This window comes from Camellia sinensis, chromosome 1, assembly GCF_055761805.1.
Source record: "Camellia sinensis isolate YWXY chromosome 1, ASM5576180v1, whole genome shotgun sequence".
Lineage (NCBI taxonomy): Eukaryota > Viridiplantae > Streptophyta > Magnoliopsida > Ericales > Theaceae > Camellia > Camellia sinensis.
In genome coordinates, this window is record NC_138961.1 from 231,355,266 (window position 1) to 231,372,215 (window position 16,950).

The 16,950-nt window shown below is 39.0% G+C and overlaps 1 protein-coding gene across 3 annotated transcripts; it reads left to right on the plus strand.

Moving 5' to 3' along the window:
• The first annotated feature begins 11,157 nt into the window (after positions 1–11,157).
• LOC114286213 (amino acid transporter AVT6A) lies at positions 11,158–16,356 on the plus strand. Of its 3 annotated transcripts, none has more exons than XM_028229325.2 (6): positions 11,158–11,372; positions 12,336–12,839; positions 13,010–13,162; positions 13,704–13,907; positions 14,524–14,989; positions 15,916–16,356. In XM_028229325.2, exons 2-6 carry the CDS (start codon positions 12,404–12,406, stop codon positions 16,052–16,054), a joined length of 1,398 nt encoding a protein of 465 aa, XP_028085126.2. In that variant the 5' UTR covers positions 11,158–11,372; positions 12,336–12,403; the 3' UTR covers positions 16,055–16,356. The 3 variants fall into 3 exon arrangements, with proteins under 3 accessions (XP_028085126.2, XP_028085124.2, XP_028085125.2); XM_028229323.2 differs by having other exon boundaries at positions 11,173–11,696; XM_028229324.2 differs by having other exon boundaries at positions 11,173–11,467.
• The last annotated feature ends 594 nt before the right edge of the window (positions 16,357–16,950 follow it).

Here is a 16,950-nt window from a genome sequence, read left to right on the forward strand (position 1 = left end):
GTAGACCTCTCTCAAATCAAGGCAATCCAAGATCTGGAGAGACCAAACTCAGTAAAAGAAGTGCAGCATCTCACCGGCATGGCAGCTGCACTCAACCGGTTCATAAGCAGGTCATCAGACAGACTACGACCATTTTTCCATGCATTAAAAACCAAGTTTGAGTGGAATGAAGAATGCGACCAAGCTCTGGAAAGCTTGAAGGAGTATATGTCTTCCCCACCACTGCTCGTTACCCCAGTACCTGGTGAAGAACTCTTCTTGTATCTGGCAGTCTCTCAGCACGCAGTTAGCGCAGTGTTGGTTCGTGCACAAGGAATTCAACACTTGCCCATCTATTATGTCAGCAAGACATTGTTGGGAGCCGAAACAAGGTATTTGCCACTAGAAAAACTGGCATTAGCCTTGATGATGGCCTCCAAGAAATTGGCACACTACTTTCACGCCCACACCATAGTCGTCCTCACAGCTTTCCCACTAAAAGCTTTGTTTGAAAGGGCGAACTTTTCTGGGCGAATTTTGAAGTGGGCAGTAGAGTTGGGACAATTCGACATCAGGTTCCAACCCAGGACCGCAATAAAAACCCAATCTTTGGCAGACTTCGTCGCAGAGTTTACTCCTAGAAGTCATCATATCTGCCCAGTCGACCTAACTGACACAACCGAACTAGGGACGGAAGTTGACGCCGGAATAGCGCAACCCCTAGTAGAAGGTACTCAATCAAACTCCAAGGCAGACCAGACTAAGGACAATAAAGAAGAAACAAACAAAGGCTCACCAACAGTACAATCAGATGACGAAGGGCAGACAGCAAGCATGGACCTTGAAGAAAACACCATTCTTGACCCCACGACATCATCTGACCCCTCCACGTGCTGGAAGTTGTTCGTTGGAGAGATGTGGAAGCTCTTTGTGGATGGAGCATCCAACCGGCATGGTGCAGGGCTTGGCATAGTCCTCATCTCCCCAGACGGCCTGATTGTAGAGCAAGCAATCAACCTTGGCTTCCCAGCATCAAACAACGAAACGGAGTATGAAGCGCTTCTCGCAGGACTCAAATCAGCATGCTACATGAAGGCCACCGAACTAATGGTTTACAGTGACTCACAGCTGGTGGTAAATCAAATTTATGGTGACTATGAAGCGAAGGATGATAGGATGGCCAAGTACTAAGAGTTGGTCAGAACAGAGATCAAGAAATTTGAAGTAGTAAGGATAGAGCAAATCGGCAGGGAGGAAAACAGCAGAGCAGACGAACTAGCAGGTTTCGCCTCCATGGCAGATACCTCTATACCCCATCCACTACTGATCGACTACCTACCTAGACCAAGCATAGAAGACCCCGAAGCGGAAGAAGTAAGTTGCACAGAACTAGGCCCCTCTTGAATGGATCCCATCATCCTGTTCTTAAAAGACGGCATCCTACCAGAAGAAAAAAAAGAAGCCAACAGAATAAGAGCGAAATCACAGCGATTTTGGCTCTCCCCATCCTTAGCATTATACAAGAAGTCATTCTCAGGACCCTACCTAAAGTGCGTACATCCCAGTAAAGTAGAAGCTTTCTTGTACGAGATACATGAAGGGGTGTGCGGAAGCCATCAAGGTGGAACATCGCTAGCTTACAGGGCCATTTCACAAGGTTACTGGTGGCCATACATGCAGGCAGACTCAGAGAAATATGTAAAGAAGTGTGAGAAATGCCAAAAATTAGCACACCAAATTCATCAACCAGCAAGAGAACTCCTACCATTGACCAGCCCATGGCCTTTCGCAATGTGGGGCTTGGATATAGTAGGACCGCTTCCAACTGCACCCGGCAACAGGAAGTTCTTTATCGCAGCAACAGACTACTTCACAAAGTGGGTGGAAGCAGAGGCATTGGCATCCATCAAAGAAAAAGATGTGAAGAAGTTCGTTTGGCAGAATATCATCACTCGGTTTGGCATACCAAAAGCCCTAATCTCGGACAATGGCACTCAGTTCGACGGCAGAATCTTCAGAAGCTTTTGTGAAGAATACAAGATAGAGTTCTACAATTTTACACCGGCATATCCTCAAGCAAATGGCCAAGCAGAAGCATCAAATAAAGTCGTCTTGGATGGACTTAAGAAAAGACTAGAGAAGGCAAAAGGCAAGTGGGCAGACGAACTTCCTCATGTTTTATGGGCTTACCGCACCACCCCTCGACGATCAACAGGAGAGACACCATTCTCCTTAGCCTATGGAATAGAAGCAGTAATCCCACTGGAAGTTGGCCTCCCCACAATCCGAAGCGAAAATTTTGATCCAGACTTAAATGGAGAAGCCATAGCGTTGGAACTCGACTTACGGAAGAAAGAAGAGAAAGGGCATTGGTTCACATTGCCTCATACCAACGAGAATTAATTAGAAAATACAACAAAAAGGTGCATCCAAGACAATTCAAGATCGGCGATTGGGTACTGCGCAAAGTAATGGGAAACACCTTGGTACCAGGAGATGGCAAGTTAGGGCCAAACTGGGAAGGTCCTTACAAAGTGGTTGGGTTAGCAAGCAAAGGGGCATACCACCTAGAAGACAAGGACGGCAAAGCAATCCCTAGGCCATGGAACACGGCCAATCTCAAGTTGTTTTATTTTTAGCTTTTTTTCTTTCAAACATGTAATTTCTTCTTTTTTTCAATAAAACAACCAATTCTTTTTCAGCATGAGTTGTTCTTTGTAAAAGTTAGTTTTAGTGAAGATAGGAATATTACAAACCTTTTGTTCTAAGTTAGCTGGAAAAAACTAACTTAGAGGTTGGCTGGAATAAACCAACACCCTTCCTAAGCCCAGGATAAGGATCCAGGCTGCAGGACGTTTGGTCGGAATAGCCAAACAATATTCTAAGTTAGCTGGAAAAAACTAACTTAGAGGTTGGCTGGAATAAACCAACACCCTTCCTAAGCCCAGGATAAGGATCCAGGCTGCAGGACGTTTGGTCAGAATAACCAAACAGTGTTCTAAGTTAGCTGGAAAAAACTAACTTAGAGGTTGGCTGGAATAAACCAACACCCTTCCTAAGCCCAGGATAAGGATCCAGGCTGCAGGACGTTTGGTCGGAATAACCAAACAGTGTTCTAAGATAGCTGGAAAAAACTAACTTAGAGGTTGGCTGGAATAAACCAACTCTTAGTACTCTTCAGCTGAAGTATGAGAATGGCTGAAGAGTGGTTGGCTGGATTAAACCAACTCTTTGTACTCCTCAGCCGAAGTATGAGTATGGCTGAAGAGTGGTTGGCTGGAATAAACCAACCCTTGGTACTCTTCAGCCGAAGTATGGGTATGGCTGAAGAATGGTTGGCTGGAATAAACCAACCCTTGGTACTCTTCAGCCGTAGTATGGGTATGGCTGAAGAATGGTTGGCTACAAACAAACTCATTGTACTCCTTAGCCGAAGTAATTATGTCGGCTAAGGAGTGGTCAGCTGGAGTAAACCAACTTTGAATACTCCTCAACCGAAGTACCTATATCGGCTAAGGAGTGGTTGGCTGATAAGCATAGTTAGTTTAACCATTAAAACCGGAATGGCAGTTGGAACAATAGAAGACATCACAAGTGCAAGCACACATCAAAACCGGAGTAAGAGTTCAAGCAAATTTTCATTTCATCAAAAGGCAATTACAAAGGAGGGACATAGCTCGGTTACAAAGACAAAAAGTAACAAAAGGAAAAAGTGCAAAATCAAGAAAAAAGATCTTCAATTTCGGCGTCAAAGGCAGCATCAGCATCAGCATGAAGACCGGTTTCAGGTGGGAGCTCCGTGTCGGTAACAAGGGTGGTTTCGGTAGGAACCACGGCTTCACCTGGTTGATCAATAGTCAGGTCTTCCACCATGGGTTCCGACCGAACTGTCTGATCCACATCAACAACCGGAGTATCGTCAGAAGCAAAGTCTTCATCTGAATCTGAGCCCTCAAGAAACTGCTGTTGCATGGCATTTGCATACTCCGCAAGGGAGTTCGGTATGAAGTAGGCTGGAGGGTTGAAAACCTCGGTCTGAGGATCATGACCGAGCTTCTCAACGGCTCCCCTCCAGCCGCACTTAAATAACAGCTCCTTAGCGGCCTCACATTGCTTGACATATACATCTTCTGCCTTCTTGAAGCCTTTCTTTTCGGCCTCTTTTGCGCTCTCCTTCGCCTGGGATATTTCGGCGTCCTTCTTCTTTTCAAGCTGTACCAGCTCGCGCAGGTACTTGTCTTTCAGAACAATGGCAGCCTTCTGCTTTTCGGCTTCGGCCGAACTAACAAGTCCGGTCAGTCTGCCGATCTCACCTCGTAGCTCGGCCATTTGTTTTCTAGCCTCCTCTAGCTCGGTTGCTTTTGCTTCAGCTTCTGCCACGGCTTGCCTTGTTATTTTTCTAAACTCCAGCACTTTCCTATGAGTGATTTGATTTTTCTGAATGGCCTGACAAAGCAAAGATCTCCTTTTAACCGAAGTAAAAGTTGAGAAAAGAAAGTAGACAGAGAAAATCGAAGTTACTTACCAGAATCATGGATTTAGTCGTAGACCGGATGGCCTTCAGTTCGGTGTTTAACTGTTTGTGGTGGTGCTCCATGTCTTTGGGCAGACACACACTCTTGGCCAGATTGATGGCCAACAGGTGGTCTTTCTCAGCAACAACCGAGTCTGTATCTCGGATGTCTCGGTCGTTGAAAGTAAGTTTTGGGGCCCAGCTGCCGGTAGTTCAGTCAGAAGGTTCCGGTTGGGGGCTCGGTGGCAAGCTCGGTGGAAGTGCAGGTTTTGCTTCATCAACCAAAATTTGTTCGGTTTCAGCAGTCCGGGCGCGCTTGGTTCGGCGGGAAGAGGACGGCTGTTGAGAAGGGAGGGCCACAACAGCAGGTTGCGATTGGCTGGGTGGCGTTACTTCGGGCCTGGCTGTCTCGGTTAAAAGAGCCCTGACTCTGTTCTTTTTCGCCATCTCTTCTTCGGCTGTCAGTGGGATCAGTCTGATCTCGGGCAAGGAGGGGTCCGGTTCTGGGGCGTCTTCAAGAAGAAAGTCAGTTACTCTGGCTTTCCGACGACCGCTGTATCGGTAGGTCGGCTCGAATTGCAGCAATTTGGCCCAGCTACGTCCTGGATATCGTAGTGCGGCTCGTAAAGTTGCAAGGTTTGGATAACCGTATAAGGAATAAAGGTGGGCAGAATCTGCGAAAGAAGAACTGTTAGTTCGGTTGATACACTAACAAACCGAAATAAAAAAATGCAAGGAAGAAGACCGAAGTTAAATTACTGGGCTCTCCTTTTTTCCAATTTATAGGTCGGCCAGGAATTTGGGCTTGAAAATCCTCAAAGTTCCCAGAGACCCAGAAAAAATCATCGTCATTTACGTCTTTGTCCGGTGTATATTTAATTATCTTCTCTCGGCGGCGACGTATTCTAAGGTAATAAACCCACCCATCCTCTTTTGAGCCAATGGAATATTGATGGAAAATTTCAGCCAGGCCAAGGTTTAGTCCGGCTTGGCGGTTCAGTTCGACAATCCCCATAATGATGCGGTAGGAGTTAGTAGATAGTTGGGTTGGGCATAGCCTGGTTTGCCTAAGGAATTCGCAAATCAATGGCTGGACTGGAAACCGTAGTTCGGTTTCTATGATGGATAAAAGGGTGAAGGGGACGAAGCCTTCATTGTCCTAGGGAATGACGTCTTTTTCGGCCAGGACCAGATGGACGTCGTCAGGTATTTGGTAGTCTTTCCTGAATTCGGCTAGGCCGCCCGGAGTATTTACTAAGTATCTATACTTCCCCATCTATCGTATAATTTAAGAATAAGTTATTTCGGTGCAAATATTGTGCTCAGTAGCTCGGTTGAGCGCACGCAGGAGTGCCTGGGCAACCTTAGTCTGCAAAGTAGAAAACACGGGTTAAGCACAAATCATTGGACCGTGCTACAAATTAAAAGCGAGGTTAAAAAGTCCTACTTCGGCTTTATGGACGGGTTCTATCTCGGTTCAGCAAAATGCTTGGTAGCTCGGTTTGAGCAAGGTTCTTATTAGCCAAATCTTGGCGGCATCTCGGCATACTGGCTTTGGAAACAATTTTGTTAGATCGGTTCATAGTCTAAGGGCAGCTTTCTGAGTTCGGTCTAAAAAACTAAGAAAGCTGGCTCAGCCCCAAAGGCCTAAATCCGTTGAATTTGGAGTTTTGTTATTTCGGTTGAGCCTCTAGGGGCAGCTTTCTGAGTTTGGTTTAGAAACTAGGAAAGCTGGCTTAGCCCCAAAGGCTTAGCTCGGTTGAAAACCGAGGTTCCTTAGTTAATAAATCAAACTTCGTTCGGTGGGCGTATCTCGGCCAGAGTTATTCGGGAGTTGATAACCTACTGAAACTACTGATTTCTGGGAGTTCTAGCTCGGTTATTATCTAAAGAGATCTACCTATATAGGATAAACAGTATCCTAGTTCGATTGCTACATGATTTTGGATCTAAGACTAGTTTTTTACAGAATAATTCATACACGCATGAGTTCTACTGATTTTTTCATGAAAGTACAGAAGCAAAAACGAGAATAAACAAGCATGTTTTACAAAAACATAGAAAACAGAAAGAAGAAAAAAACGAAAACAGGTTTTTTGAGGCTTACCAGAAGAAGATGAAGCTGAAGAAGGGGGGCAGCAGCACCAGCAAAGAACGCGAGCTCGGAGAACTCAGAGGTTGGAGAAATGGGGAAACAGAGGCACGAAGAGAGAAGAAGATGAACAGAGAAGGTGAAATGATTCAAAAGATGAAATGGTTATTTTGTGAAAAGGACGAGAGGCAAAAAGGGCGGGACTGTTCAAAATTTTGGTAGCACGAGGGCGGCGTGACAGCTGCCCACAGCCTGTCAGAACCTGCCACGTGTCATTGGAAAGTGAAGCGTTACAGTCAGTGATTGAAGAGACGTTTTGACCGAACGTGTAGAGCCGGAGTAAAATAAGCTCGGCTGGAGAGGCTAAACGATTTTTTAGTTCGGCTGGAAAGGTTTAAAAACGTTAGCTCGGCTGGTCATTAGGTAATCTCAATCATGCTGTGCAGATGGAATTAAGGGGCAATTGAGAGGGTAATTTTTGGTGAAAATTGGGCCGAGCTATGAAATGGACTTTATGGCCCCAAAGTACGAAGGACCGAATAAAATGGGCCGAGAAGTTACTCCGGCCCATGAGAAATAAAGTTACTTCGGTCAAAAGAAATGAAGTTACTTCGACTCAGGAATTGTAAAGCTACTTCGGTTTGGACAACTTGAGTTAGTCCGGTCTCCGAGTTAGTCCGGTCATGACGTATTCTGGATAGGTCGGTCAAGACCTTGCTACTCGGTAGCTCGGTCCCAACATATCATGGTTCATGCAAGGGAGAACCAAGATGAGGAGTAAATGGAAGGGCCGAACTAGGGATAATTCGGCCTACCTCGTGGCTCAGCTTAGCCAGTTTACTTCAGTTAAATGGTAGTTCGGCCGTAGTAAAAACCATCCCACTTGGTTTAAACAGTGGGGGGGGGTGTAAAAGGATAAGCATTATCCTTTAGGAGTATGAATCCTAGGAGGACTCTGCATGGAGAAATAAAAGTCTTATTAGGATTGGGCCACTCGAAACCTATAAAAGCTCACAAGCATCACCTTGGAGGAGGTAACACATAACACAACATACAATTTTGCTTCCTGAATACATTGAGCTTTGTCTATTTGTCAAGTTTTCTGACTTAGGCATCGGAGAGGTTTCCGGCACACACTCGCCGGCTAGCTTACGTTTGTGTTTTCAGGTGATAAAGCGACGTCGTACGGAGGAGCGTGGACTTAGTCAACAGGATTATACGAGGAAAATTATTTCTTCCCCGTACAATTTATAACATACAATTTGGCTTGTATATATATAATTTACAAAGAAAAGTGGTCTACTCAAAATAAAGACTTGAACAATTTAGACAATAAGGGAGTATCTCATCTATCATACCAATTACCTTCGAACCTATGAAGCGCGGATACGGACATGTAAACACGTAAAATTTTAAAAAAAATGGGAGATACGATACACTGGCAACATGTTCAATATATATAATTAATTTTATTTATTATATGTCATAAAATTATTAAAAAAATCATTAAAAGTTAATAAAAAAAATACAAAATAACCCTATTAAAAAAAATTAATAAACACACATTATTAAATTTAACAAAACTAATCAACAAAAAAAATTATATACTAAAATGATAGAGGCACAAAGAGAAAAAAATATATATATAAAATGAAATTAGGAAAAAAAAATAGAAGACAGAGAGAGAGAGAGAGAGACAATACACTCAGCATATAAACGAAAAAAGAAAAGAAAAGAAAAAACAAAATAAGACAGAGAGAGGGTGACTGAGACAGAGAGAGAGTGAGAGAGAGAGTGAGAGAGCGACTGAGACAGAGAGATCGGAGAAAAAGAAGAAAAAGAAAAAGCAGAAGAAGAAGAAGAACGAAAAAAATCGAAGCAGAAGAATGACGAAGAAGATCGAAGAAGGTGTACCTTAGATAACGAGTTATGAGTGACGAACGAGGAGCGACAAGCGACAAGGAGTGACAAGCGACCACCGAAAATTGACCAGGTCTCTCTTTCTCTTCTATTCTCTTCGTCTTCTCTCTTTCTCTTCTTTCTCTCTTTCTCTTTTGTTCCTAACTCGATTTAGGGCAGATATTGTTCTATTTTTATTTTTTTACAAATCGACCCCAAAGATGTTTTATAAATTCTGAAATTGACCCCAAACGTGTCCCACAAGTGTCGGAACGTGTCCAGATGCAAAATAATAATAATAATAATAATAATAATAATAAATAAAAAATAGGTCACTCTCTGTTGCGTGTCAGACACGTGTCCACTACGTGTCTGAAGGGTGTCCGTGTCCGACACTGGTGCGGAGCCCTCGGAGAGGTATCCGTGCTTCATAGCTTCGAACTCATATTTGTTTGAGAAATGATTGAGTGCTCTAAAATAAGAGCACTAATGTCAGTTTTAATGAGCTGGCAGTTTAAGAAAAAAAATGAAAAATGAAAAATATAAACAAAGGCCAAACTATCACATCATGGTGGGATCCACATGGTGTCACATCATTAGTGGTGTATTAGTGGTGTTGAATTAGTGGTCTGAAGCATTTTTCTATTTGTTTTTGTTTGATTTGACTAATAAAATGAAAATAAAATAAATACTCATTACTCAAAAAAAAAAAAACAAAAAAAAAAGATTTATTATTCTTGTTTGGTAACTCAAAAAAATAATACTCCTTGAATAATTCTTTTACACCAGAAAAAATAGCATTAATCTAGTTTTTATTTAATTAAATTGTTTAATTAATGTTAGTGGATGAATTATACAACCTTTGAAATCTTTGAACGTCATATTTGTCTTGTTTAATATTTTTAATTGGATTCTTGAAAAGTAGGTTGTGGGGTGGGCGGCTGGCTAAGATTCTTAATTAGTATTTAGGACATACAAACCAAAATTGAATAAATGAGAAAATGTTTATTCGATGGGGTCAATTATAAGCGCGTGTAGAGCACGTGCCTACAGAAATGTAATTCACAAGTGTATGTATCTTCGGAAATTTTGGCTTACACATTCTGTCCACTCTTATTTCGTATGTTTTGACTTAAAAAATACATGAATAAATAAATAAAAATTGGACCATTAAGCATAATTATATAGGGTAGTAGTTAACATTAGATATAATTGAAGATTATTTTAAGGGTAAATTACATTTACACCCCTTAACGTTTGAGCTTAATACATATCACCCTTTGATATTTAGAAAATTACACTAATCCCCTATTATAATTATTTAGAAAGAATGAAAATATTGAACTTATACGCTCTCTCTTTTATTATTTTGCTTTATTTCCTCTATTTTTTTTTTTTTTGAAAAATGTTTAGGATCCCTTTTAGGGATGACCCCTACACCCCCGAAGTGATCATGGCCCTCCATGTATGTGTAGGGCCCACTCATATATGCATGGGATTCACATCATGAGTAGTCCAAATTTGTGGGGTCGTGCGAGGGTCTCAATCATTATTATTATTATTTTTTTCCTTTCTTTTGCTTTACTTTTTTTTAATATAATTTCTTCTTTTTTTTGCTAGGAGTTGTTGTCTTTTATATAAGTAGGGGGTTTTGTGAAATGAAACTATTAACCACAAGATTGAGAAAGTAATTTTCAAAACGTAAAGGGATATAATATAATTGGACCATATCTCATGAGTGTCGGTGTAATTTATCCTTATTTTAATCATAACCAAAATTATTGCAATGTATCGTAATTAATATTATTTTAAAACATTATCAAATACCGTAATGGATTATAATCAATTTTGATTTGATAATTTTTTTTTCTTACCACCACAATAACCCAAAAACGAAATATTATAATAGTTTGTAACCACCATCAAATTAGATTATAATTTGCATATGGTACGTAAGGAAAATAAAAAAGAAAACTCTAAACGATTAGCTGAATGCAAGTTTTAGAACGATAAACGTTTCAAAATATGTAGGTCACTAGTTTGAACTCCCTAAATTTTGGTCTACGGATTGGGTTGGGAATATAAACTATTTTAGTAATATTATGTTTAGAATAATTTTTTAATTTTTTATCAAAAAATGTGTAAAAAATAAAGAGACTTTTTTGTATAATTATTTGACTTTTTGACATTTTAATGACTTTTTTATTTTATTACTAACACTAGAAATTAAGACCCAAATATAAACTATTGTTGAAATGTAATAATTCTGTTAAAAAAAATCAAATAAAATTATGTATGAATTTCAGGGTTGTTTTGGGAAGATGGTAAAAAGTAATTTTTTGGCTTTTAACCAAGCTTTTGGCTTTTTTAGACAAATGATTTGGGAAGTTGGTAAAAAGTGACTTTTGACTTTTTTGATTAATATTTGTTTATGATGTCAAATCATAATAAAATGACTAAACTACCCCCATTTATTTAAAATATTTACAACTGAACCTATGTAACACATTGTGACCCATGAGGGGTAAAATTGTAATTGCACCGTTGGCTAAAAACCAACTTGCCAAATGAAAAAAAAGCCAAAAAAGCCAACTTTTAACTTTTGCTACTAACCAAAAAAAGTGACTTTTAGCCAAGTTCCCAAAATAGCCCTCAGTACAATAACACGTTTACTGTTTCCCTCCAAAATGGTAACGGCTCGTGAACGAGATAATGCGATCTGATTGGATAAGCAGGCCCATTTGAGGGAGACTTTGGCAGTTTGTGAAAGGAAGAGAGAGAGAGAAAAAAAACCCCTAAAAATTTCCATTCCATTGAAAACTACGGTGAAATCCCACCAAATTCTTCAGTCATATCGTAGATTAGAACTGTTGGTGTACAAAAATACTGGTAATTGATTATCGAACAACGTTGCGTTACGTGTTGAATGAAACTATCTCTTTCTACTTCTTTATATATAGTCGGAGCCAAAGCTCCTTTTTCGGGTAAGTAAAGAGCCAAAGCTCCATTACTCACAAGGAAACAATCCTCGCTTTCTCTGGTTCTTGGTCTCTGAATTTTAGGGTTTGACTGGAATCATCAGCTTTTGAGTCTTTCTTTTGACTTCAGAGCCCGATTGCGATCGATTCGTTTCTGGGTCTAGAATTTTTCATACATTTTCATTAGTTTTCTGTAAATTGATCGTTCTTTTCAGTTGCTTTCGAGCAATTTCAGGTAGATGTTGACTTTTTCTTTTTTGGGTTTTGAGTTTATGGGTTTATTAGCACACATTCTAATTTCAGTATTCAAAGTTCCTTTTTTTTTTTTTTTTTTTTTGTCAAAGATTCAATTGAACATGTGACCAAAAAAAATTAAAATTAAAATTAAAATAGAGAAAGAAAGATTCAATTATTTTAGATCTGGTTTTGCAAATTTCCTATTGGTTGGAATTTGGAGTTGTTTTTGGGTTGATCTACCCGTGCCTTTTGTTTGGGTTTTAGAATTGTATATCTTCATGCTTGATCTAAAAAGAATCCTAGTTTCAGCTTAATCAACTTTATTAATTGGGTCCTTAATTTCTTACTTGGTTTGTGATTGGAATTTATAATTGTTTTTGGGTAGATCTAGCCGTGCCATTTGTTATGGAAAATTGGGATTTCCGTTTTGGCTGTTTGGGTTTTTGAGCTGTATATCTTCATGTTTGATCCAAAAAAAAAGTCCTATTTTTATCTTAATCAACTTAATTAATTGTATCATTAATTTTTACTTATTTTGCAATTCAAGATTGTCCGAGAAAGTAAGTAACAAAGTTGCAACAGCTTGAGGTTTCCTAGTTGATTCTTATGAGTTTCTCTTCCCCTCTCTTTGGTATAGGTTTTTGTGAGAATTAATTCCTAGAAGTTTGAGCTGTTGCACATATAATTCATTTTAGTAATTTGAGGATGACAATTGGAAGCCTTAAGCCAGCGAAAGAGAAGAAAGAGAAGAAGTCGAGAAAGAGCAAACCTGTTGTTGATGAGAAAGCACCTCTGTTGCCCACTAAACAAGAGGAGTGTTCCGCGTTTGATGAGTTTGATGGGGCTTCGTTTACGGGGGCAGTGTTTAATTTGTCGACCACAATCGTTGGTGCTGGAATTATGGCCTTGCCTGCGACTATGAAAGCGTTGGGCCTTGTTCTTGGGATTGCTATGGTCATTTTTATGGCTTTCCTTGCAGAAGCTTCAATTGAGATGTTACTTAGATTTAGCAGAGCTGGGAAATCAACCTCTTATGGAGGTGTTATGGGGGATGCCTTTGGAAAGTGTGGTAGGATTGCTCTGCAAGTATGTGTTTTAGTCAACAACGTTGGAATGCTTATAGTGTACATGATTATTATAGGTAAGAAAGACTAAATTTCTAACATCTATATTCATTGCCATTAAGATGACTACTTGATGAAGGTTATAGTTAACATATTTATTGTATGTAATTTATGGTACTCGCAATTATGAGAACATCTCTAAGCAGTTTAGTAGTGATTTTTTTTCCACTTAAACTTGTTTTTGAAGGTGATGTGCTTTCTGGAACAACTTCAAGTGGAATTCATCATGCTGGTGTGTTGGAAGGGTGGTTTGGATCATACTGGTGGAGTGGGCGCACCTTTGTTCTTCTAGTTGTAACCCTTGCTGTGTTTGCTCCATTGGCATGCTTAAAGCGTATAGGTCAGTCCTTTTCTTTGAATTTGGATATAATTAGCAAGCTCGTAGTGGAAATAAGTTCCACTGGTATTTCTTTTACTGGTGTCTTATTCGTAATTAACCACCACAAGTTGAACTTTGGATGAAGGTGCCTCAATACACTCAATTGTGTTTCATTTGTTCGAATTATCTTGGTGGTTTATACTTATCTTGAATACTGTATTTTTGTCTGTCTGATCTGATGGATAGCCTGATAATTACACTCCTCTGGATTCAAAGATTCTCAGCAGGTTCACTTACCCAGAAAGAGCTGAAACACTGGTTGTTATAATTACTTAAATTATAAAATAAAAAAGAAGAGGAAACTTCATTATTTTTACATTTTTATTTATTTTATTTTATTTTTATTTTTATTTTTAATTTTTTTGCATGTAATCTGAGTTTACCATCTTGATTGAGTTGTAAATTCCCTATATTTGGTCATTGGTGAATTTTGTTGCACTTTCACCTGTTGTGTTTTTTACTCTGTGATGCGGTCCTCATGTGTGTTTTTTCATGGTTGCAGATTCATTGAGTTTCACGTCTACCTTATCAGTTGTGCTGGCTCTCGTGTTCCTTGTTATTACAGTGGGAATCACCATTTTTAAGTTGACAAATGGAAGCATTTCGATGCCCAGGTTGCTTCCTGATGTTACTGGTTTGACATCATTCATTAATCTCTTCACTGTAGTCCCAGTTTTCGTCACTGCATTCATCTGCCACTACAATGGTATGCAGACTACAGACTTTTCATTCTATATGATTGCTAATATCTGAGCATGTTATCTTTTATTATTTGGCATTAGGATTTGAATAATGAAAAATTAATGTGTTTGAAAGTGAGATTGTGGAGACTTACCATGCAAGCTGTCCAGATTTCAGTATTCAATTCCATTATATGTGGTTTAGGTTGGGATCGTGGTTGATCAACCTTAAATCGACTCAATTGTTCTCTTATGTGTCTTTATTCTGGAATGCTGGAATAATGCTTCTGATGGCTGGGTTTTTTGGGTTACTGAAATTACCTTATATCTGATTGAACTGATTTTTAATCAAGTTGTTTTGTGTGACTTCTGTATTGTTATCCAATTATAACAGAAAACTTTACTATCACAGATTGTTTGGCTATACAGAGGGTTCGCTCAAAACTTGCATTTTGAAACAATGTTTTCTTGAAAAAGTCAATTTTATCACTTTATATTGTAAGGACTGATTTTTTAAAAATAGGGTTGAGGTGCAGAGCAACTTCAGCAATTTGATCACATCCCTAAACATATTAGTTTCACATTTTAAATTGGAATTCTTAAATAATGGCTTGACCCTCTGGGAATGTGAAAATTTTGCAGTTCACTCAATAGACAATGAACTTGAGGACAATACCCAGATAAAAGCGGTTGTGAGATCCTCACTTGCTCTTTGCTCAACTGTGTACATATTGACAAGCTTATTTGGGTTCCTCCTATTTGGTGATGCAACTCTTGACGACGTGCTCGCCAACTTTGATGCTGACCTTGGCATTCCATATGGCTCTCTCCTTAATGATGTAGTTCGTATTAGCTATGCTGTCCATCTCATGCTCGTCTTTCCCATTGTTTTTTATCCATTACGGCTAAACCTAGATGGTCTCCTCTTTCCCTCTGCAAGCCCTTTGACACTGGACAACTTGAGGTTTGCATCAATCAGCTTTGGGCTCATTGGTACCATCTTCTTGGGTGCAAATTTCATTCCCAGCATTTGGGATGCTTTCCAATTCACTGGAGCAACTGCTGCGGTTTGCATTGGCTTCATCTTTCCTGCTGCCATTACTCTCAAGTAAGTTACTTGCGTCCTTTTTGGAATTAACTATAAGTTCTTTATTATAGATTTTTTTTCAAGTAGGCTTTAATTGTTGGTGATAAGTGGGGCTTAAAGGGAGAAATTTGAAGTTAGCACTTTTGATGTTGCACAACATGAATGATTTATAGTCCAGGTGATAACGTGTCATTTATTGACTCCGATATTGCAACTTGGGGAGAACTCAACTTTGCCACTACCATTTGAACTAAAAACAAATTATTCCAAAAATTCAAGTACATTCTTTCCATTATCAAAGAGTTTTCCTCTTTCTTTTCGTGGATTGTAGAAGGTCCTTATTTTTGTGATAATATGGCCTCTTGAACCAAGGGTGAAACACTTTTTTTCTCAAGTAGACTTTCTTGCCAAGTTTGGATTGAAGGGCTAGTGAAGTTTGGAGGTAGGCTTTATTATTGGATACTGATGAGCAGTATCTAAGGAAAGAATGTACATATGAAAGGTTTGTTTATACTGCAAGCTAAACCTTGTTAAAGTGTTTGGCATTGAAATGATCTGAGTATCAAATTCAGTATCTTGCAATATTGAATTTTGTAATGATCTCAGTTGGCCTTCTTGTAGTACCTAATCTTGGCAGCTTGAGTACATCAACAGCAGTGTGAAGGCCAATTGGATTGATCTCAATCTAAGCTGCACTGTGTCTGTGGCCTGTATTCTTCGCATTTGCCCTCATCCTTGTTTTTTTTTGTTTTTTGATTTTATGTTGATTAATATTCACATCTATGCCTTGACTTCCCAAAAGAAAAAAAGAAAAAGAAAATTTGCCAATGACATCTAGACTTTTCAGATGTATGAGATTCCGATTTTGCTTAATTTCCAACTTTTGTTTCATCATGCTACGATAGTTTAATGTTATTAAGCAATAAATGTTGCATGCTCTGCTTCAGGGATCGTCATGGCATAGCAACAAAGAAGGACAAGATCTTATGTGTTTTCATGATTGGCCTTGCTGTGTTTTCAAACCTGGTGGCCATATACTGTGATGCCTTTGCCTTGTTCAAGAAGAATGCATCACCACGAGAGTAAACTCCCTTGTTGACGACAATCAATTAGTGGGTGTCGCATCATTTGGCGTGAAGGCGCCAAGAAAGCAGGATTCCTTTAGCTAGGAAAAATCCATTCGAATTCAGTGTCACTTTGCTGGATATTTGAAGTTAAGTTGCTTTGCTTAAAGTGAATACAGGTGTGTATCGATTCTAGACTCTCAATATATCCCTCTCTTGGGCATTGTTGTATTGTGTGGTGCTTAAATAAAATTTGTTGTTGTGTGGATTGGAATGTAGTTACAGAAATTCAAATGCTTATGTAGGATATGATTTGTTTCCTTATTCTGCACCTTTTTCTTGTATCTGTGTATGTATTTTCTTTGTGGTGTGAATGAGAGGCTGTGCTCTGGAATTCTCACCTATTAAACTTCCAAACTACCTTGTGGAATTTACCACATTAAGTGGGAAGTAATCATTAATTTAGCCTTCAATCTCTTTATAACTTTGAGCTAGCCCTAATGTTTTCTTTTTCAGAAAATATATAAACCGATAAAAAAATACCTATAAATTCACCCATAAAGTGGGTGTGTGGTAGTGTGGTGGAGATTGAACTTGATGTGTTGTGAGCCAAATCAACAATGAATCTAGTCCATACAATTTACATTCTGTGTAAATTTCGAAGTAATTTTGTAGCATTGTTTGTTATATATATATATACAAAAGGAACCCTATATATAGATGGAGCCTTAGTGCCACACATTGATTTGTTAATGTCATGAATTGAAAAGGATACAGAATTCAAAAGAGTCAAAAAAAAATAATAATATATGATCCAAATTTATTTAAGATGTAATTTCTATCATATAAGAATTGAATTTGAATTACACTTGTAATCATATTTCTGTACAACAATTACGTGCACATATTTTTAACTAG